We start from the raw sequence: 21,770 nt of genomic DNA on the forward strand, positions 1-21,770 counted from the left end.
TAGCCATCTCTTGGCTCTGTTTTTTTCTTTGTTGTCTTTATTCCTAGATAAGGTTGTTTTGGTTTCTGTTGTCAACTCTGGGCTTCATTCTAATAGTCTGACAGCATGGTGAGAAGACGGGACCTTTCAATAATTCCAGCAAAAGTCCCAGGTTTCATTCTAATGTGATTCCGTTTGGGTGACAGGCTGATCCCTCAAGTAATCACCATGGCAGGAGATTGGAATGTTCTAATTGGCTACATTGGATTGCAGGATCTGAGATTGGGATAGAGCCCGCCTGAATGACCAGGACTGGGACTGGTGGTGAAAAATCATTTTAGCTTCAAAGTTAAGTGAGGAGTGTGGTAAAGGGGGGGCGAGGAGAACCAACGGAGACCCGTTAGATGGATTTTCTGGTTCTAGTGAAGGGATTAAAAGGGAAGCTAATGAGAATTTCTAACGGGAAAAATGGCAAGCCCAATCTGGGGACCATGATATACCAGCAAGCGGCTGGGCATGGGGACAGTCGTCATCGTGCCTTCATACACCCCTCCTGGTTCTAGACACAGGCTCCTCTTTCTCCTGAGCCTGTCTCCAGGGAGTGGAGGAACTGGAAGGAGCAGGTGGAAGGACACATGGCAGCCCTTCCAAACCAGGTCTATGGCAAATAGCCTGTGTGTCAGAGTCGTGAGAGGGGGCCCCCCTGCCTCCTAAGCAGCCGGATTGTGAGACATTTGCAAAGATGTTAACCCCACATAAAAAGTGTGCCATTTGATAATTATGTAAATTAGCTGGCAATTAGATAATGTCACTCACTTTCCTGCGAGATTCCCACATAACAGATGAGCGTCTGCGTTTCTGCACAAGCCCAGGCCTTCCATGCAGGTTCTGGGGCAAACCACCCGCATACCTACAGCTGCCTGGGCCATCCTATGGCTCAAGAGATGGGGGAAGCTGGCTGACTGGGTGGAGAGGGCTCTCTGCTCCCATTTTCCCATTTCTTGAGCCTCGTGTAGCTCTTCTAGAAGGCTAGAGAAGGCTGAAGAACATATGCTGGGGCAGTCAGCTCGAGGCCTGTGTTGGTCATTGTAAGGTCATCTTTAGCTTTTGGCTGTATTGGTGTTTTTCAGAGGCCATGGGAATGGCCACAGTCCAAGAAAACAATGGAAGGGCAGACCATAGGGTGTCAAGCCTAGATAAACCCAATTCTGATGTTACCAGTCCTGAAATCAGATGCTGCCTGGCACCTGCAGGAAAGAAAACTTGGTTTTCCTCAGCCAGCCTTTTCCATCCCTGTCGATGCAGGCAGAAGAACGTTGGTATCTCCAGTGTTGGTCTGGGCTGGAGGGAAAGACTGTGAATCTGATGTGAGAGACTCAGCAGGCAGGATGGAGCCGTCACCCCAGAACAGGCTGGGAAAATTCCCATGATCCTCCTTGGAGGGCAGTGTTCCTGGGATGCTTAAATCTTCATTCATAGGTTTCCTCTGCTTACTAGGCATGTGCTGCTTTGCCTTTTGGAGTCATGTGAGTTTGGCATCCGGATGGCTCAAGATGGCAGTCGTTGTGTACAGTGGGGTGGTGTGGAGGCCACTGCATGGAACAGAAGTCAGAAGTCAGAGGATCCATGGGGATGTTCTTCTTCTTCTGTTTTCATTTTGCATTCTTTACACATGTTTCCTGAGCTCCCACTCCATGCCAAGGCCCTGTGGCAGGAACCGTGGTGAAGCATACCCTGCCCACCGGGAGCTCCCTGTCAAGCTTCTAGAGCCGAGGCTCTTCACCACTGTGCTTTGTGTTTCTGAAGCACACTTGACCCCACTATTTTTTGATGGCCTTGAGGGCAAGGATGGTTTCTTATTCTGGTTTGAAAGAGCAGTGTCTGGAATGAATCGGAGCTTAATAAACCTATTGAGCTGAACAAGTCATTTAATTTATCCAGACAAATAAGTGACTTTCAGAGGCTCAGAGGTAAGTTGATAGATAGTATAGACCAGTCTGGAAGTTTCAAGCATTTCCCATGTGCCTGCTCATCCATAATATGAGACCTTCCATCTTTGTGTCCTTTCTTCCCACAGAGGGCCCCATTGGCTTTGGCCATCTGAGCCTGGGCCTTGCCTGTCTTCACATATTCCAGCCTGCTTCAGTCGCAAGGACTTTGTGCTGTTTCTTCTGGAACATTCTTCCCATGGCTAATTCCCTCACTCTCTTTCAAGGTTTTCCTTAAATCTCACTTTCTCAAAGAGTCAGATTTGTGGTGTTTGACTATTTCCATGGTGTAAATACTCCTAGCCCGGTTGATTTCATTCTACCAAAGTGACCTTAACCACACGTTTCTGAAGTTTTAACAGTTGGCTCTGACAAAGTCCACATGTTTGGGCACCGCCACACTGCTGTGTCTGCGTTCCAGGGACGTAACTTTGGCACTATGGGAGGTACGCATGCCACACTTTGGGAAACACTACTTGGATAAAACCTTTTCTAGAAGAAAGGCTTTCCTTATGCTGGATTTAATCAACCTCTTACTGATTTGGTTTGTTTGTTCAGTGGGAATAGGTGTTTGTTCCTGTTAAGGAACATTTTCCTCTTCAAAGCTGGGAAAGTTTGCTAACATGGTCATCATAAAAATAGTGGACAGTGATGGTCTAATAGAGACTATGGTGAATTATTAAATGGGTCAATTAATAAGCAGCTATTTTCACAGCTCTCAGAAATTATACTCCTTGCTCTTATGTGAACAAAGAAGTCTCTGCTTGGCTGGGTGGGCCAGAGTCTGCTAGAGTCAACACTTGATCACCCACTTGACTTTGACTGGGTGTTGGTGCATTTCCAACCAGTATAAAATATATGTAATATGTTCTAGGTTCTAGCTCTTCCTCATTGGTTGGTCATTCTGCAGTTTTTGTAGTTGTTAAAAAAGTACTTGAGGTTTTATGTCCTGCCCCTCCCCCACAGACAACCATGCCCTCCCTCATGCGCAGACACATGAGGATTTTTCTTCCCATCCCCCCCTTTTTTTTTTTAAAGATTTTTTAAAATTTATTTGACAGACAGAGATCACGAGTAGGCAGAGGGGCAGGCAGAGAGAGAGAGAGGAGGAAGCAGGCTCTCCGCTGAGCAGAGAGCCCGATGTACATCTCGATCCCAGGACCCTGGGATCATGACCTGAGCTGAAAGCGGAGGCTTTAACCTGAGCCACCCAGGCGCCCCTTCCCATCCCTTTCAGTCTGGAAATAAGAAAGTAAAGAATGTAATATTTACCGATCACCTACCATGTATATAGTCTCATGCTAGGATCTTCCCATACCTGATCTCATTATAACCTCTCTCCAACCTTAGAAAGACACTTCTTTCCTCTGCTTTACCAAGGAGGGAATAGAAGCTCAAATACATGAAGAAGTTGGCTCAGAAGTTCCATATAAAAGAACTAGGATTCAGGCATAGCTTTTCTTTAAGTCTTGAAACACAGTTGTTTTTTTTTCCTGTAAGAACTTTTCACCAACATGTATTAAGAGATGAGAGTTGTTTTGCTCATTACTCACTTTCTAATTTATTTCTGCTGATTTTTATAAATATTTCTTTCCAAAACTTAAAGGTGGAAATCTGTCTTAGGCCGCCTACACCCAGGCATTGGATTGTCAAATTGAAAAAGAAAAATCTAAAAAGAAATCAATGTCATTTCGTGCCTCTTAACCAGTAAATAGTTAAAATTACATGTCTGTGCTCGAGTGTATAAAGTGTTACACTTACCTTAAAAATAAATTTTAGCTATGTGACCCTCTGATATGGATACTGTAAAAATGTGCTGATACGGCTTTGGGAGTTTTATACTATTTTTGCACATGGAAAAACCGCGCTCATCGTTAGGCACTGAGCTCAGGGTCCTGCTACAGCTCTGCGCGAACCTGAGTCCTCTCTCCTATTTTAAGCACCAGGCACTATGGCAATCACTAGAGCAGCCTGGCTCCTGGTCGGCAGTTCATCAATATTTGTGAAATAAGGTGCAGTGTTTTCCTGACACCGCCCTGATCTTTTTCTTCTTTCTGCCTACCCCCCTTCTCCCTGCAGGTGTGTTCCTGGAGTCCTGAGAGGCAGGTAATGGGCAGGACTGCCTCTGGCCTGCACCATGAAGCCTGAAGCTGCTTTGGCTCTGCCCTGGGCCCTGCCCCGCCTGAGCCCTCAGCTTTGGGCGGCCCCGCTCCCTGCAGCCCCCTGCTGCTAGGAGGTAAAACTTCAGGGCTGGTCCTTGGCCTGTTTCCGCCTTTCACCCGGCTCACCTCACCACCGCTCACACCTCCTCCATCACGGCAGCCCCAGCCCAGCCCTCTCCCCGGCCTCCCTGGCTGGGGTGTTCGGGGGTCCGCTGGGAGGAGCACGTTGCTGAAGCCTTCCACCCACCGAGTACCTTCTCCTCCTCGAATCAAGGCCTCCGGATCCACATGGATAGCTGAGATCTTTTCTTGGAGGACACTTGGCTCCTCACTCTGGTCTCCCACCTCCCCAACTGACTTTCCTCCTCTTCTGCTGCCCGGCCTTCCCCGTCTGCCTCATTGTTGAATTTCCTGCTTGTGTGCCCATCTGGGGCCGTCTTACTCACGGTCCTTCTTCCTTACCCTCTGGGTATTAGTGCGTGTGGGCCTCCGTCCTCTTGTGTGCTCTCTGTGCCCCCCACCGGCCCGGCCCATCTCCTCTTCCTCTCTCCCTTCCGCTGCCAAGGAGGGGGGTTCGTCCCCCAAGGGCTGTTCCCTGCCCAGCGGCTCCTCCGGGATCCATCCTGGCAGCCACGATGAGCTTCACCGCAAACTCAGTTTTCTTCACCTTGAAGGTGAGCGTCCTGCTGGGGTCGCTGCTGGGGCTCTGCCTGGGCCTCGAGTTCATGGGCCTCCCCAACCAGTGGGCCCGCTACCTCCGCTGGGATGCCAGCACGCGCAGTGACCTGAGCTTCCAGTTCAAGACCAACGTGTCCACGGGGCTGCTCCTTTACCTGGATGACGGTGGCGTCTGTGACTTCCTCTGCCTTTCCCTGGTGGACGGCCGCGTGCAGCTCCGCTTCAGCATGGACTGTGCAGAGACCGCTGTGCTGTCCAACAAGCAGGTGAACGACAGCAGCTGGCACTTCCTGATGGTGAGCCGCGACCGCCTGCGCACGGTGTTGGTGCTCGACGGCGAGGGCCAGGCGGGAGAGCTGCAGCCTCAGCGGCCCTACATGGATGTGGTCAGTGACTTGTTCCTGGGTGGAGTCCCCGCCGACATTCGACCTTCTGCCCTGACCCTGGATGGAGTACAGGCCATGCCCGGCTTCAGAGGATTAATCCTGGATCTCAAGTATGGCAACTCAGAGCCTCGGCTTCTGGGGAGCCAGGGTGTCCGGTTGGATGCCGAGGGACCCTGTGGTGAGCGTCCCTGTGAAAATGGCGGGATCTGCTTTCTCTTGGATGGCCACCCCACCTGTGACTGTTCCACCACCGGCTATGGAGGCAAGCTCTGCTCGGAAGGTAAGACCTTCGTTCCCTAGCCCTCTCTTGTTAGACACCCACCTGCCGGGTTGGGTGAGGGCCAAGACCCATGGTAGAAACCAACGCTGCTGTTGAAGGCCATCTTTAGTTACATGTTAGATAATTGGGTCCTTTTCCTTCGAGGAGGGGTTGGAAATCCTTTGATTGCTCTCAATGGAAAACCCATCAAATCTCATCAGGAAGAGGATCCCAGCTGCTCAATCATGAGCTCTTTCCTCAAAGGGCTAGATGGAATAGAATGCAGGATATGAGCCCAGCTCAGCTCCTTCCACTGGAGCGCAGCTTAGCAGGGTCAGTGCAGAGCAAGAAATCCAATAGAAATGGGGAAAGTAGCTATCTCTGTCCTTCCTGATCCCTTGAGAGTTGGACCCTTGGGATGGATGGGAAACTCCCCATCATCTTCTCCTTAAGCCCCAGGAGGAAGAATGCCCATGCAAAGGAGAATGAGGGTGGATGGATTCCAGGCCATGTTTGGCCCGCTATCATTCCAGCCCTTCTACTTGCTCCTCCTCCCACAGTCTTTGAGGAAAGTGTCTGGAGGGTAGATGAGGCAACTGGGGATGGGCCTACTCAAGACCTCGTTCTAGCAGCAGGCTTTTTCATATCACGTTCTTCTTTCCTGTCCTCCCTTTGCATCTCTGTGTACTGAGAATGGTATAGGAAAACATGGAGACCGACAGGACCCTTGTCCAGCCAAGCACAGAAGGGAACTGGCGATACTCAGCATAGCCTTGGAGAGCCCCCCAAGTTCAACTACAGCTTCCCAGGGAGAGGGGACTCAAACCCAAAGACTTAGACTGCCCTCACCTCATTCAGTGAATTTTGACTGTTTGGGATCACCTATGGGAGGAAGTGGTCCAGACTCTACTTTGACAAACACTTAAAAATCCAGATTCTTGGACTCTGGGACTCACTGAAGGCCCAGCTTTGAGCAGGAGGGAGCGTTGAAATGACAAAGAGCGTGAGAACTGACCACATGGGTGTGTGTGCTGGGGTTTGGAATGAGGAAGAGGTAAAGTTCAATTTACTCCTGTTCTTTTGGAATTAATCCCTGGATTTCTCTAGAAATGTATTGCCATCCCACACTGGTCTCCATGGAGGTGGTGGGATGGTGTAGGGCGGAACAGTGGTTCTCAACCTTGGCGACACATATTAAGATCACTTAAGGGAGTTAAAAACTCTCAGGCCACCCTATGGACCAGTTCAATCAGAATTTGGTGTGGGGTGGGGGGTGAGGTGTGAGATCCAAGCATCTGTATATTTTTAAACTCCCCAGGTGATTCTAGTGTGCAGCCAAGACTGAGAAGCAATAGGACAAGGGAGGTCAGGTAGGTGGGGTCAGATGAGTGTTTCAGCACTGACCCCAGGGTTTCTTCCTTCTGATGAGGCCCCTGTCTTGTGGCTTGTAATAAAAAATAGTGTCTGCAGGGGTTCCTGAAACCATCCCACCACAGCCCACCCAGCCTAAAGAGGGTGTAACTGATATGAACTTTAGCCACAATTGTTAAAATTTTTTTTAAATCAAAGCGAATTTTATTTTCCAGATGGCACATGCTGGAGACTAGGACACCTTGAGGGGTCTTGTTGGAGGCCCCTTTGTAGGTCACGTAGGGGCGACTGGAAAAGCCTCCCCAGGCCTCTGTGGCTGCTTTCCCCAGCTGGGCTGCCCTGGGCATCACATCTCCCTGCCTGTGGGTGGGCTACAGGAGAGGGAGATTCAAGACACGCATGCCTCCTTTTTTTGGCTTCTTTTTCCCCCACGGGGCCCATTGGAAAAGCGGTTGGGGAAGAGCAGCCGAGGCAACCCCAACCCACAAAGCCACTTTGGGAATGTGGTTATGGAAGCACTTCTTATAAGCAGGTGCCTTCTGGAGCTGACTGCTGTTCCAAAGCTTCTTGGCTTTGGAGAAAGTTCTTCCTGAAGACGCTGACATGATCACTTGTTTTTCTCATTCGCCCAAAGGATATGTTCTGTTCTCAGAACTTGCATTGAAAGCTGGCATTCTTCCTTTCTAGGGACTAGGGTGTTTGCAAGTGTGTTGTTAACTTGCTGATTACCCCTGATTGCATTTTTTGTGTTTAAAAAGAACTCATTTCCTCTGGGCAGGTCTGGATCAGCACTTTTCTGCTGGAAGAATCTCTATGCTGTATATGTGTATGATTTGTCTTCTCTCTCTTGGTGTGTATGTGTCTGTGTGTGAGTCAGGTCTCCAGAGGCATTTTTTAGAGCAGAGTATAGGCAGTCCATTTTTTAATAGCTAAATACAACATGGATATTTTAATAATAGTTCTTTCTGCAGGGTTCAGATCGTCTAGTGGCTGTGGATTGATACCCCTATCTGAAGACGGCAAACACACGGCGCAGCTCATTTATTCTCTCAATACATAAATAGAGTAAATGAACTCTGTAGTAACAGTAACACTTGGTTGGCTCAGAACAGAGCAGTGCAAAGGTTGAGGTGAGGGTGGCTGCTGGGGGAGGTATCAGAATTTACTGTTGATAACTTGGAGCCTGTTGATTCTGGTAATTGTCATCATGTCTAATCAATCACAAAAAAGAAAAAAAAAGCACTACAGGCTTTTAGAAAAGATCTGTCTCTCCACACGTAGTTAATTCCTAGATAGTCAGCCGGTGGGGTGGGCGGGGCAGATACCCACCTATAAAATATTAAAGGGAAAAAAATTACAGGAGCTGCTGTCAAGTAGATCTTGCACAAAACAAGATAAATAGCCCAAATAAATGCTTCCCATTTTCCTCAAGATGTGGGGAGGTGGGTAGTGAGGATGCCTCCATCCCCCACCGTGCCCCCTTTCAGCTGCGCATGGCAGGGACCCGAAACCAGGGAACTTATTCCAGAGGTGGGTCCTGTGGTTGTCGCAGTTTGTTAAGAATGGCCTTGACGTGATCGTGTGGGGGCTTGTACCCAGGACGGAAGGTCCATTGTGTACTTCATGCTCTAGCAGCTAGGGAGCAGGAATTGCTGGGAGGCCCCTGCAGCTTTAGATGGATGTGGTCGAGGCCTGTTGGAGGCACTCTCTGTGGTCCATTAGCTGCTAGCATGCCCGCGGCATTGATGTTTGCTCGGCCTGTCTGGCTTTCCATGCCTTGATGGCTCCAAAATGTCTCCATGCTGCACCCTGCGAAGAACGCACAGATGGGCCCATCTCCTTTATGTGCTTTGGGCTATTTTGACCCCGCAGTGGGTATTTCTTTACGAAGACCCAGAAGATACCGGAGGTAGCTGCTATGAGCAAGCTGGGCCCGGAGGGTCAGAGGTCGTGGACTCAGTGTCTTCTTTCACATGGTGAAATGTTACTCGCTCTAGCTCCAGGCTGAACTCCACAGAGCCTGCTTGAGAAAACTTCATCCCAAGGCTCCCAGCCTAAGTAATGGTCACATTGAATGTGATGGAGAAGAGGTCCCAGAGTTTTACTTCTAGGTGTTATGTTTATAAGTAAAATGTTTTGGTGCTCAACTTCAGACTTGTCAAGGCTGACATTTTATTTTTTTAAAAGATTTATTTATTTATTTGACAGAGATCACAAGTAGACAGAGAGGCAGGCAGAGAGAGAGGAGGAAGCAGGCTCCTCGCGGAGCAGAGAGCCCGATGAGGTGCTCGATCCCAGGACCTGAGCCGAAGGCAGAGGCTTTAACACACTGAGCCACCCAGGCGTCCAAGGCTGACATTTAATCTTGCCTTTTTAGGAAGGGCTTGGAGGACTGAAGAAGTAAAGATAGTTCAAAATGATTTTAAAATTCTGCGTCTCTATTCTGGAAGATAGTCTGGCTACGGCATGGCATATGCACTGGTTTTGGTCTAGCCCAGTCTGTCCCCTTATGGGTAGCCTGGAATCTCACTGTGCAATGAAGAGGTATCCTGAGCTCCCCCTAGAGAGCTATCCCCTCAGGGGTCATTGAGAGTTTATTATTACCTTGAAATGAGTTTAAAATTGATTGTTTATTTTTAAACCATTCCTAGTTATGAATGTGCATGTATTGAATTTCTTAACAATCTTATAGTCATGAAGAATTGATTTACTCCCAAGGTGTGTACATTTCAGTACTGAAGAGCTCATTTACTGTGATGTCAGCCTGTTACCTGCGGGGGTAGGGCCAGGGAAAGATGGAGAAGGCATCACTTGTTGATTTCTCCCTCCGGGTCTCATGCCGTGGGCCTGCCTGTCACATACCACTTGTGTCCACATTTTTAGGTTCATTCGGTGAAGAGGCATGAGGTCTTATTCAGTTGGGGGAGAAAATAAATCATTGCGTTCTCTTCTTGCTGCCTTGGGCAGGTGCCCAGACCAGAAGCTGCTGTCTTGAGTCTTAGCTCTTAAGTTTTCAGGCATTTCGACTCCCACAGTGAGGTGTAGGGGTGGGTGTCAGCAGTAGGGGCCTGAGCCTTACCACAAGCACACTGCTGAGTGGCACCCAAGGGCCTCCCCTTCCCATCCATGACATCTGACCCAGGTTGGTTGGATGGATGGCTCAACACAGCCGGGTGGCCTTGGTAAGCCTTCCTGAAGGCGAATTTCAATTACTTTCCTTTTTATTGAGAATTTTGTGACTCTTTCCCCATTTATCAAAACCAGAACTGGGATGGAATGGTATACCAAGAGACTGCTTGCCCCTGAGCATTTACCAAAGGCCAAAGACAAAGAATGTTATAGTTAAGGCGGCAGTGATGGGCCCACCTGATCCTTCTGCTTTGGGCATTTGTGTAAAAACACAAACATCTCTCCTCCCCTCCCCAGTGCACTTCCTGCTGGGATTGTAACAGGGCATTGTTGTTCCCAACCTGTGCGACCTGGCCTGGCCTGGGGCTGGGGGCCTGCAGGGGATTGGTGAGAGTCGTCGTCGGAGAGTAAAGACAGTCTCCTTGCCAAATCCTTCTCCCTGGTGTGGAGACGGTGGCACACAAGGGAGGCCTTACAACATGCACAAAGGGTAACTGTGGCTTCTGAGACCTGATTCCCACCCTGCGTTCAGGCTTTAGGTGGGACTAGCCCAGCCAGCCAGCAGGGGCTGTCGCTAAACGGAGCCTGAATAGGGGTCTGATTGCTCCTTTTTCCTCCTCTTCTCCTGATTACCAAGTGAGATTTCCTGGGTATGCTGTATGCTAAATGGCTGAGCAGCCGCCCGCCCGCCACTTGCACCAATTATCCCTCTTTTAACTGCCGAGGGAAGAGCAATTTTTTTATACCCCCCCCACCAGCATCTCTGCCTTTAAAGAAATAAGACCCTTTTTCCTTGTTCCCCCTTCAGTGGGGGCGAGAACAGCCTTTTTTCTCCCTGCACAGTCCGCACACCAGCTGCAGGCCCAAAGGGGGTGGACACTGGTTAATGCTTCGTCCAAATTCAGCAAGGTTGAGGGTCATACAGGCATTTTGCCAAGAGCCTTGGAGTGGCACATGAGCTTGCATTTGCATTTGGTAATGAGACACCCCAGGCCCAGCACTGGGGGCTAATTATCTTCACAGCCCCCATCTCCCTTTTCAGGCCGCCTGGGAAAGATGGCTTCCAGTTCCTAGGGCAGCTGCCCATTAGCTGGGTCCTCTGCCCCCTTCAGAGGACAGAAGAGCTGGGGTAGGGGCTGTGCTTGGGGCATAGGACTAGCAACGCCCTCCCCGATGATTCCTATTGTCCTGCAGTGTGTGTCCTGTGCGACAGGCCCGGAGGTGGACCTGGAGTGAGAGGCTATGGGGCAGGGCTGTGAGGGTCAGGTACCATTCCTTGGGTAAAAATAATGATGATGTTAGTATTACTATTACTGAGTCCCACCCTGTGCCTGACAGCCTAAGGGCTTTATATGCATTGTCTCATCTCATCCTCGTGGCACTCCCGTGTGGGTGAGATCATTCACTAGTGCCATTGTACAGATGAGGAAAATAAGGAGCAGAGAAACCTGGATCTTGAACAAGGTTTAGTGTAGGTGTTAAGGGCATGGCTTCTGGAGTGAAAAATCTGGGCTTGTCCACTGATAAGTTGTGTGTCTTTGGAGATGGTTTTGGAAGCTTCAGTATTCTCATCAATAGTAATAGTAATAATAATAATAATAATAATAATAAATGATGTCAGCTAGCATTCAAGGAGCACTAGTTCCATGTCTGTACTATACTGACTGCTTTGCAGAAATTAGCTCTTATAACCCTCACAACCACTCAACACACTATTATTCTCACTTTGTAGATATGGAGGCTGAAGGACAAGAGTTAAATAGTTCCTCCAAGGCCACACGGTTAGTAACAGGCAAAGCTGGGATTTGTACCCCAGCAGCCTGGCTTTAAGCCTGCACATAACCACTATACCATCCTGCCTTGCAGCAAAGCAAGGATAAGAAACCCTACATCATCAATGGTTGAGGGCACGAAATGAGATGAAATGTATAGGGTCATTTACATCGTCTTAGGGGAAGAACCAAGTCCTGACTCCGGGCTGTTGGTTGCCTGGTGCTTGGAAGAATGGACTGTGTGAGTCAATTTGGTTTCACAGAAGGTCTGAAGCTTCCCTGGGAGTACCCCCACCTCTGCCATTTTCCTTCATCCCCGTTTAAGAAATGGCAGAGATAAACGGAGGGGAATCCAATTTTGTTGCCATTTGGCCCCTGCCTAAGAACACTGGATCACTGATAACAGTTGTGCATGTTGGATAGTATTTGGAACTCTTTGCAAACTTGTGGTGTTCTGGCCCCCATAGCAACCCAATGAGGCAGGTGCGGAAGGAAGGCTTTGCCATCCCACTGAACAGGTGAGGAGACCCTGACCGGAGGTGCCAGTGAACTTGGTGTGGGTATGAGAGGAAGCTTTGATGCTGCCTGTTTGGCAGGTGTCTCTGGGACCTGCAAACCCAGATCCCCAACATGGCATTTTATTTCTGCTCCTAGACTCCCTTCATTAACACAAATGGCCTATGTCTCCATCGTGAAACGGAGCATTGCCTCCCTGGATGCTGGTGATAAGCAAAATGTCAACCTCCTGGTGTAGGAGGTTATCAGCTTGGCTAATCCTGGGAGCCTTGCTCCTCCCAGGCAGACAGAAAGAGAGAATATGAAAAAATGAGAGAGAATGAAATGAATGTCTCTGAGTGGTCAATTCCCACCCTCAAGACGCTGGTTTGAAGTGAAGTGACTGGGGTTTGGACCCACGGGTCCCGAGGCATTTGGACACAGCTGCACAGCCCTGGAGCATCGCCTGACCTCTTCAGATTTAATCTTTGGTTTCCCAGGTACCAGGAATTGCCCAGCACCCAACCAAGGGTTGGCGGTAAAAGAGGGAGCTCCTGGATTACTCTATCTTGCTCTGTTGCTGCCTTCTGAGTGTCTTCACACTAACAAAACCAAACTCTCTTTCTCTGTGTTTATTTTTCTCTTTTCCTTTGTGTGTGGGGGAGGGAGATTATCACAGAGCCGGATTCAGCCCAAAACAAGACCTTTCCTATAGCCTCACTTACAGGGTCCCTTCTAAGGTGCCATACCTCATTTTGAATTTGTGATTTTTTTTTCCCCTTAAGGAATCCCCATTATCTTAAGCTTCCAATCCCACTGCTGTGGATCCGTCTCTGTTAAGACTTGTTGCTGTCCCGTGACAGCAATGTTGCTCTGGGTGTACATGGAGTTCTCAGTGACCTAGGACCCTTCATCACAGACATATTTTCCTTCATTTTGTAACCAGCAGGGCAGGAAGAGCCATGGAGAGGGAGTGTGGAGGATGAAGGGCTTCCAGGAATATCGTTTGGGAAGGCAGGAGGAGCTTTCTGGGGTATCCAGTGGGGAGAGTGAGGACATGTTTAGAAATGTTTGCAGACGATGCAGAGGAACATGGTGGTATGTAAAAAGAGGGGGCGCCCCCATCCCGCTCCGGAGCATTTCCCAGCTGAAGTTGGGATGTTTGGTTCTCTGCAGCTCACTGGGGGGCTGTGTTCCAGGTGACAGGCTGTGGCTGACAGAGGAGAGGGACAAAGCGTGGCTCTGCAGGCCTGTCTCTGTGATCTATTTGGGAACTGACAGTGCCAGTGGGTTGTCATTACTGCTGTTGTTCTCCAGAAATTGATGTCTTTGGGTGACCTATTTAAAAGCAATACGGGGCCCCCTTTAAATGTGTCATCATTTATATCTGCTCTCAGACCTCCACCGCTGTCCACAGTGTTCCTAAATAATGTATTTTCCAGTTAAAAAAAATTTTTTTTAAACTCAGGAAGCAGTACTAGCAAGCTTTCAAAGATAAATTGATCTCACACTCATCCAGCCAAACCCCCCAGCTCTGCTCTGTGATAGAACTTACTGTGCACGTGGTCCTAGAAACGGTGAATGTGTCAGCTGTTTGGGGGGGGAAATGCTGTACTGGGTGAGGGTACACAAGAGTCTACAGAGGATAGAGACGAACGAAAGACAGAGACCCGAGCTGTAGGCCACGGGAAACTCCTGGTTTAGGTGTACCGTAAATTGCATATAGGATCCTTTCGGTTTTACTGAGGCTCTTATTGAAGTGTCTTTGTAACTTAGATGACCCTGAGGAATTTTCCTTCAAGTTTCTTGTGAGACTCTATGCATCTGATCGTCTCCTGACATTTTTGCCTCTTGTCTGCTGGTCCAATTCTCCTGAGGTAGTTCTGTTAGCAAAGATCTTAGAAGAGAGTCTCAGTAGTCCCATGGTTGTCAGCAATGCTAGGGCTGGCATCTTTGCTCTCCCAAGCAGTGGGTTCCAGGCAATTCCATAACCTCTCCTCCAGGTATTATTGGGAATGTGTTGTCTACAGCCCCTGGAGAACAGACAAAGTGCAGTGAGAGAGTGTAGAGCTTCTTTAGTTAATAAGTTGCTTTAAAATAAAAATAATACCCTTCTTGTGAGAAGGGACCAGCCAGGCTGACATCACAGGTCTGTGATCCAAATGGAGGGAACAGGGCTGGCAAGGCTGGGAGTGTACCAGACTCTCATGGTTTCTTCCTTCTTCCTCATCTCCTCAGGCTTTTTTCCTTTCCAGAAGGGGGTCCCATCACTTGCATGGTTATCCTTGGACAGCTAAAGGAATGGGGAAGGGTGGGTTTAAAGGATGTTAAGCCTCTCACCCATGGGATTCCTAAAAGACGAATCATCACCTCATATACTAACTGCATCTAGGTCAGGAAAGGCAAGGGCAGAGTTCAGGCTCAGGGGATGTGCTATGAGACCCTTCTCACTTTGAAGGAGCCACATGGAAATTTGGGGGGACTCTGGTGCCAGGGAAGAAATATTCTGTGAGGGGTGGAGCCCCGATCCCATGACCCATTGGAGGATAGTAAGACATTTACATTGCCTTCTAGTCATGGCTTGCCCTGTATAAGGCACTGGAAACCAAGGTACGTTGTTAAGAATCATGGGATGATAACTTCAGAGGGGACGTTAAGTGTCTTTGGGTCCAACTTCCTATTTCCCATCCTCTTGTCCACTGTGTAAGACATTTCTCCTCTTCCCCCAGAATTACCCTAGTCAGCTGCAGTGACAGATGGGGGCTGAGTGGTTTTCAGGGCAGCCTAACGTGTCTCTGATCACTGCAGAGGATCAGGGCGCTAGCTTTTCCTACATGGGGCTGCACTCAGCCTCTAGCCACTTCCTCACTGTTCCCCATTCTAATTAAAGCAGTCTGACCTTTGCAGTGGGCCATGTGGGTGAGGGGATGGATGGGTCATAACATTTCTGGATGATGCTTTGCAAGAATTAACACTTGTGTCAAGAAAAATTCATAAGGGATTCTCTAATAGGCACTAGTGGTGCACACACCACCGGCTTATTTCGAATTAACTGCTTGTGATTAATCTTCAATCATGTGGGAGAGGCTGATGTGGGAACAGGCTCTGAGGTAAGCGGGTGATTCATACTCCAGTCATTTTGTTCCTAGGGAGCTTGCACTCCGAAAGATTCGTAGTTGGACCCATCTCTGGCTCTATTGTCTGTGCTTCATTTCATCCCCCTAAGATGCCCCATCTTCCTCCCTACCCAGCTAGCTTTGCAACATCTCTGATTTTCCAGGGATGCCCTCCCCCAGGACCCCCGGGGAATCTTGAATAGCTTGACAATAAGATGAGAAGTTCTAGAATGCCATGGAGTAGCATAAAGTGGAACCGGGTTGGACTAGCTGAACAAGCGCATCCTGGCATTCGGGGTTGGACACCCCAACAGACATCAAGGTTTTGCTAAAAATTCTAACGGGATAGTTAAAAAATAAAAAAAGGGATACGGTCATGAGATGAAGCAGGATTGGAAGCAAGAAGCAAAAATGCTTCCATCCTGCCACGTTGCCTGGGTATCCCATGCTTTGGGCCCTATTGAGCAGAAGTCTCCTAGGGAGAGGGATTAGGAAGGGCTACATGATGTTGCTCCCACATGGACATTGACTGGAAACCTGCCACACACACTCCCTCCTGCCCTGTAAAAGGGAAGAGGCTGGTCTTGATGTTCAGCTACCTCCTCATTGATAGTCAGTTTGCTGACAATGCAGCAAAGAAAGGAGAACTCATCTCCTAATTGGGTGGTTTAAAATAGTTTACTTTTACTTTTAATTTTAATTTTAAATTTTTTAAAGATTTTATTTATTTATTTGACAGACGGAGATCACAAGTAGGCAGAGAGGCAGGCAGAGAGAGAGGAGGAAGCTGGCTCCCTGCTGAGCAGAGAGCCTGATGCGGGACTCGATCCCACGACCCTGGGATCATGACCTGAGCCGAAGGCAAAGGCATTAACCCACCAAGCAATCCAGGCGCCCCAATAGTTTACTTTTTAAAAAAAAAATTTTATATTTTTGAGAGAGAGCCCATGGGTCTGGGGGGAGGGGCAGAGGGAGAGGGAGAAATAATTTTTTTTTTAAGGATTTTATTTATTTATTTGACAGAGATCATAAGTAGGCCGAGAGGTAGGCAGAGAGAGAGGAAGAGAAGTAGGCTCCCCACTGAGCAGAGAGCCCGATGTGGGGCTCAATCCCAGGACCCTGAGATCATGACCTGAGCCAAAGGCAGAGGTTTTAATCCACTGGGCCATCCAGCTGCCCCAGGGAGAGAGAAACTTAAGCAGGCTCCACGCCCAGCGTGAGCCTCATGCAGGGTTCAGTCTCACAACCCGAGATCATGACCTGAGCCAAAATTAAGAGCTGGAAGCTTAACTGACTAAACCACACAGGCACCCCTAAAATAGTTTCCTTTTTTTTTTTTTTTTTAAGCGAGAGAGAGCATAAAATCGTTTACCTTCAAGAGTAAAGCCCACAGACATCATTCTGAGTCTAAGCTTGAGATGTGCTCAGAGTCACAGGCTTCTATACCACAGTCTCGTCGTCCACCCAGGCTCCATGGACCATGTGCATGTGCGGGGAAGTGGGCACGGCCATCTCACACAGTCATGTGAGAATTGTCACACGGGCAGATGATAGAGTTTTAGTGGCGGGAGAAACTTCGCAGTTTGCTCCTCCTGATGTTGAGTGTTCAGCCTCATGTTAAGCAGATTGGGGCCATTTTTCTCCCATGTAGAGTGTATAACCAGTGGCTATGTTTTAGTGTGTCTCTTGGCTTCTTTTGGCTTTCACATCCTTGATGCAAGTTGCGGTAACTCAGCTGAGTTTCCCAATTCTCGTTGTAGGGGCGTATGCAAGGAGGTACTCTCATTGAGAACTCTCAGACCTGAAACTAAGGGAGTACCATTTCCTTTGTTAATTAATTACTGCACATACAGGCATGGGTGCTAACCTGCATGTCTCTGGTATGTGACAAACAGCAGGCGCTCAATAGATGTTGCATTAATAAAACACATGACGTGTCTGTGTGCATGTACTTTCATGTTTTGTGTGTGCGCATGTATGTCTGTGTTCATGTGCTCGCTAACACCTGGTGATGGATGGATGAAGGTTCCCAGGAATGTGAGTTTAGTAATATCTGCTTAATAATTTGACCAGCGTGTCAGCTGTGACTTGGACCAAAGGGGCATGGGCCACCCTGGAAACACCTTCTCTTTCTTAATATAAACAGTGACATGTTTACTGTGGGACAGTTTTCAGTGTGTCTGTGCCAAGCACATATACATTCCACCCGGTCTGATCTTGTTGAAGACAGACTGGAAAGACTTCCTTGTTTGTTTACAAAGCAATAGTTTCCTGTAACAATTACAGGCAGCAGCCAGCCTGGGACCATGTAAATGCTTGTGGAGTGGCTGTTTGAGGCAGACATGTGGTTGTCACTGGAGATGGAGAGGCCCCATTAGCTTATGTGGATTCCCTGGAGAAGACGAGGCTCACTGGGGACAGGATAATTGTCCTCGGATATCAGAAGAGCTGCCATGAAGAGGAGGGAGTAGATACTGAGTGGGAGGGTTGAGAGATCAGAGCTACAGAGAAAGAATCCTGACGCTTAGAGCTATTGGACCATGCCTCCCCTCATCTGGAGGGGGTGCAGCGGGTGCTAGAGTGATAGCTGTCAGTGTGTGCTGGTGTGTATGTACATGCCTTCAAACCACGGACACCTTGCTTCTGGGGGTCTCAGTCTCCGGGACCACCCTTATGTTTGATCATGTTCATCCTCTGCTTTTTAGGGGGTGGGAGTAGGAAGTTGACACTCCAGATCACTGGCCTTGAACATGGGGCACATGAAAGACCATTATATGGGAAAGAAATAATGAAATGTATAGTTAACTTATTTGCAAATTATTTGTAAATAAATATACATCTTTTAGAAGAACACATTAAAATTATTTTTTCTAATAGGGAGTTTGTTCAGAAAGGTTTGGAGGCCACTGATCAACACACAAACTGTTGATCTCTCTTCAGTTGAATATGTTCCTCTTGGCCTCCTGTTACAATTCCTCACCCCCTGGGGGCTTGCATCTTTCAGGTGGAAGCTGGTGCTGATGGCATGTATATTAGGCTCTCCTCCTCTGTCCTCAGCCCTGTGTGTGGTGGTCTTGGTTGACCTTGCCAGCAGTCTGGGAGGGCCCCATGGGAAGATGCTCCGGTCATGCCTCCCTCCTTTGGAGGCCTCACTGTTTGGAATTACTAATATCATCCCAGAGCTTCTTTCGTCATAAAATCATGGCATTTGCTGGGGCGATTTTGGATTGTGGAAGAGAACAAAGTCTTTGGGGTATCTTCAGGCGTTTACAAAGGAGTTCTTGATGTATAAATCATGTATCTCTTGGAATAGGTCATCTGTTTACTGGGATAAGTACATTTTTCTGACATCCACGAAGTATCTGTTCTATATTGACGAGGTCCCTGCCCACATGGAGCTTGTGGTCTAGTTGGAGAGCCTGTCAAACCAAGAAGTGCAGCATGCGTTAGAGCAGGTAGGATGTGAGGAGAGTAGCTCAAAAGGGAGTGTCCCACCCTGCTTGGGGTGGGAGGACAATACACACTTGGACTTGGGAGATTTATTTGGTAGACCCGGGGGAGGAGGGGAAGGCATTTCAGGGCAGCCCTGTGAACCAGTAGTTTGCAGTAGTAAAGGTGGCTGGATTGAAGGATTGAGGCCAATGGGAAGATACTAAGGAGTATTAGACTGAGTGGGTCTCAGTGCTTTTGAGGATTTGGGACATTATTTCTTCCTGCAGTTGGGGGCCATTGGAAGATTTTCAGTTGAGTAATAACAGATTTGAATTTTTGGGAGATGGCTGTAGGGGCAATTTGCATGATAGATTGGCTGGTGATTGAAAGGCTTAAAGCAGAGAGGCCCGGTGGAGGCTCCTGAGTGGTTTTGTTGACAGAGAGTCTGTGCTGGAGCAGTAGAGATGGGAGAAGGGTCCACTGCAGAGATGCTAAGGAGAAGAACTTAATAATTTGCAAGGCAGTGACATTGAGTGGTGTTGGACTCGGGCTGCCTGGCTCTGCCACATAGTGTCTGTGCAAATTTGGACCAAGGACAATTTTTCCATCTGGGAAATAGGAGTAGTAGTAGTGCCCACTATTTAGGATTGATATAAGGTTTAAATGGGATAGCACACATAGAATGCTTAGAACAATACTTGGCACATCGTAAGCATTCAGTGAATATTAGCTGTTATTACTAATTAGTATCAATTACCTTTTAAGATTTTTTAATTTATTTGATAGAGAGAGGAGAGCAAGCAAGAACACAAGTAGCGGGAGGGACAGAGGCAGAAGGAGAAGCAGGACCCCACAGAGCACGGAGTCTGATGCAGGGCTTGATCCCAGGACCTTGGGATCATGAACTTAGTGCAAGGCAGATGCTTAACACTTTGAGCATTATTCTTGAAAAGGGGAAAGAGGAACCAATGACATGCTCTTCTGGTTGTAGGTATAACTAGGGCAGGAAAGTCAGTGGGAGGAACAGATCTGGAGTGAAGGCAAGAAAGGGGTTGTATCAATTTTGGTTTGTCCACACTCCACCTTCTCTTTTAACTCTGTAAGAGACTTGTAAGATGTGCAGAGAGAGGTGGGGGACGTGGTGGTGCTGGAGGAAGAATGGGGTTGGGCACAGATGTTACAGTTGTTGTAGGGGGTGAGAGAGGTCTTTGCACATGGATGAGGTTGTATAGGCAGACAGTATAATTGAGAGGTGAAGAAGGTACAGAACCTTTGGGAGCCTTAATATTAAGATAATAGGAAAAAAGGAATCTATGGCTTGATGCAAGTGGATGACCAGAGATGTAGAGGGAAACTAGGAGTAAAGGAAAGTTCCTTCAAATTCTTCACTTATCAGTAAATGACCTGGTTGACATTGGAGCACCCATTTGAATGAAATAGAACAGCATCAAAAAATTGCATAGTTGAAAAAAAATTGCATAGTTGAGTTTCAAAAACTATTCATATTGGCCTTTCTTCTGTCCTCCATCTAGTGTGTTCTGTTCATTTGAGAAAATTTCCGTGAACAGAAAGTGAAGTCTCATATAAAGGTGATGAAACTGAGGGTTTTGGATGTTCTGCTTATGATGGAGTTTCTGGCTCCCAGAACATCAGAATCCCATGGGAATCAAGGACTCAGAAATCTGAAAGAATCAAACCTAATGAAAAAGAAATGACTTGCCCAAGATCAGTCATCTGGCATTCTTATTTGTGCTTTGCATTTGAGACCATGTGAGTTACACATGAAATGCCTTGCCTACGTTTTTGTTAGAGTTGGGCATTGAGCTCTAGAGGACACCAGCAGTGGTGCTCAGTTCAAAGCCATACACTTTCTCCTGGGGTTGGCCAGAGATCCTCTAATTCTGGTCCCTAGAAGCCAAAAGAGCAAGATTCCCCCACAAGGGGGGCTTCAGAATCTCCTGGCTGGGCAGCCAGTGATGTAGATGCTGGTAATTAATTCACTTGTGGTTTCTCTACCTCTGCCAGGGGTAGGGTGTTTGGAAAGGAAGCAAAATCATTTCTTAAGGAAATTGAGGCTCAGTTCTAGTTGCCTGCTTGTGGCCTTTCTCCTGTCTCTGACTCTCTGGGGTTGGGGGTGGGTGATGTGTCCATTCTCCGAATGCTTGCTGTGCCTCACAGTTTTCCAGGAATTTCAGGACACAGGAATTTTCACCCAGCTGTGTTGTGTGTTGCTGTTCAGCAATCTGAAGTTGCTTATCCAGCGTAAGTCAGAATGGGGAGCCTAGGGAGGAGGGAGAACGCCTTCGAACATTTTTCTAAGCAGAAGAAATTGAGGTGTTAGGGGCCCAGCTGGCGTGTGATGGGAACCAAGAAATGGAGCCCACGTGAGCATGCATGCTCACATGAAATCTCTTACTGATGATGTTATTCCAAAAGGGCTTCTTCCCACACCTTTCCACAATAATGAACCCTTACTGAGGACCTATTGTGTGTCAGGGTAGCATGGGGGTGAACAAGACAGGCATACTTTCATGCTGCCTAATTCACCAAGCAATGATCAGGTGATGGAGGCTGTGAAAGGGGAAGCATAGAGTAACGGTGCTTTGTACATTCAGGGGTCTCTCTTCAAGCCTGGTGGAACAAAGGCTCGGTGAAGTTCAAGACATTCCATGGAATCACAAGAGGCCCAAGGCTTTTTCAGGGGGGTGACTGCAGATATTAGGTGGTTGTAGTTATTAAATGAGATAATCAAGGCAAAGCAAGAAGCAGGTTGATTATCACATAAAAAGACGCTCAATCAATGAGAACCATTATGGGTATCGATCCCTGCATCAGGCTCCGTGATGGTCATTGCTATCCCTGTTCTACGCACCTTACATCCCTGACCTTGTGTAATGCTCACAACAGTTCTCCAAGGAAGTGCTATGGTATTCCCATTTCACAGATGGATATGCTGAGGTTCAGAGACATATGCTTTATTTGCCCAAGCTCACACTGCCAGTT

The 21,770-nt window shown here is 48.0% G+C and overlaps 1 protein-coding gene across 1 annotated transcript in view; it reads left to right on the forward strand.

The window, feature by feature from the left end:
• Nucleotides 1-4,534: 4,534 nt before the first annotated feature.
• The window catches only part of LOC116860279 (neurexin-3-like), a gene marked incomplete at its 3' end in the record, with an annotated part of 54,267 nt that continues 37,031 nt past the window's right edge, over nucleotides 4,535-21,770 (forward strand). Inside the window, exon 1 of the mRNA XM_032846265.1 lies at nucleotides 4,535-5,473. Coding sequence (XP_032702156.1) covers nucleotides 4,765-5,473 — 709 coding nt within the window. The remainder of the gene's footprint in view (nucleotides 5,474-21,770) is intronic.

The sequence above is a fragment of the Lontra canadensis genome, unplaced genomic scaffold (genome assembly GCF_010015895.1).
Source record: "Lontra canadensis isolate GAN:19392208 unplaced genomic scaffold, GSC_riverotter_1.0 scaffold173, whole genome shotgun sequence".
Taxonomy (NCBI): domain Eukaryota; kingdom Metazoa; phylum Chordata; class Mammalia; order Carnivora; family Mustelidae; genus Lontra; species Lontra canadensis.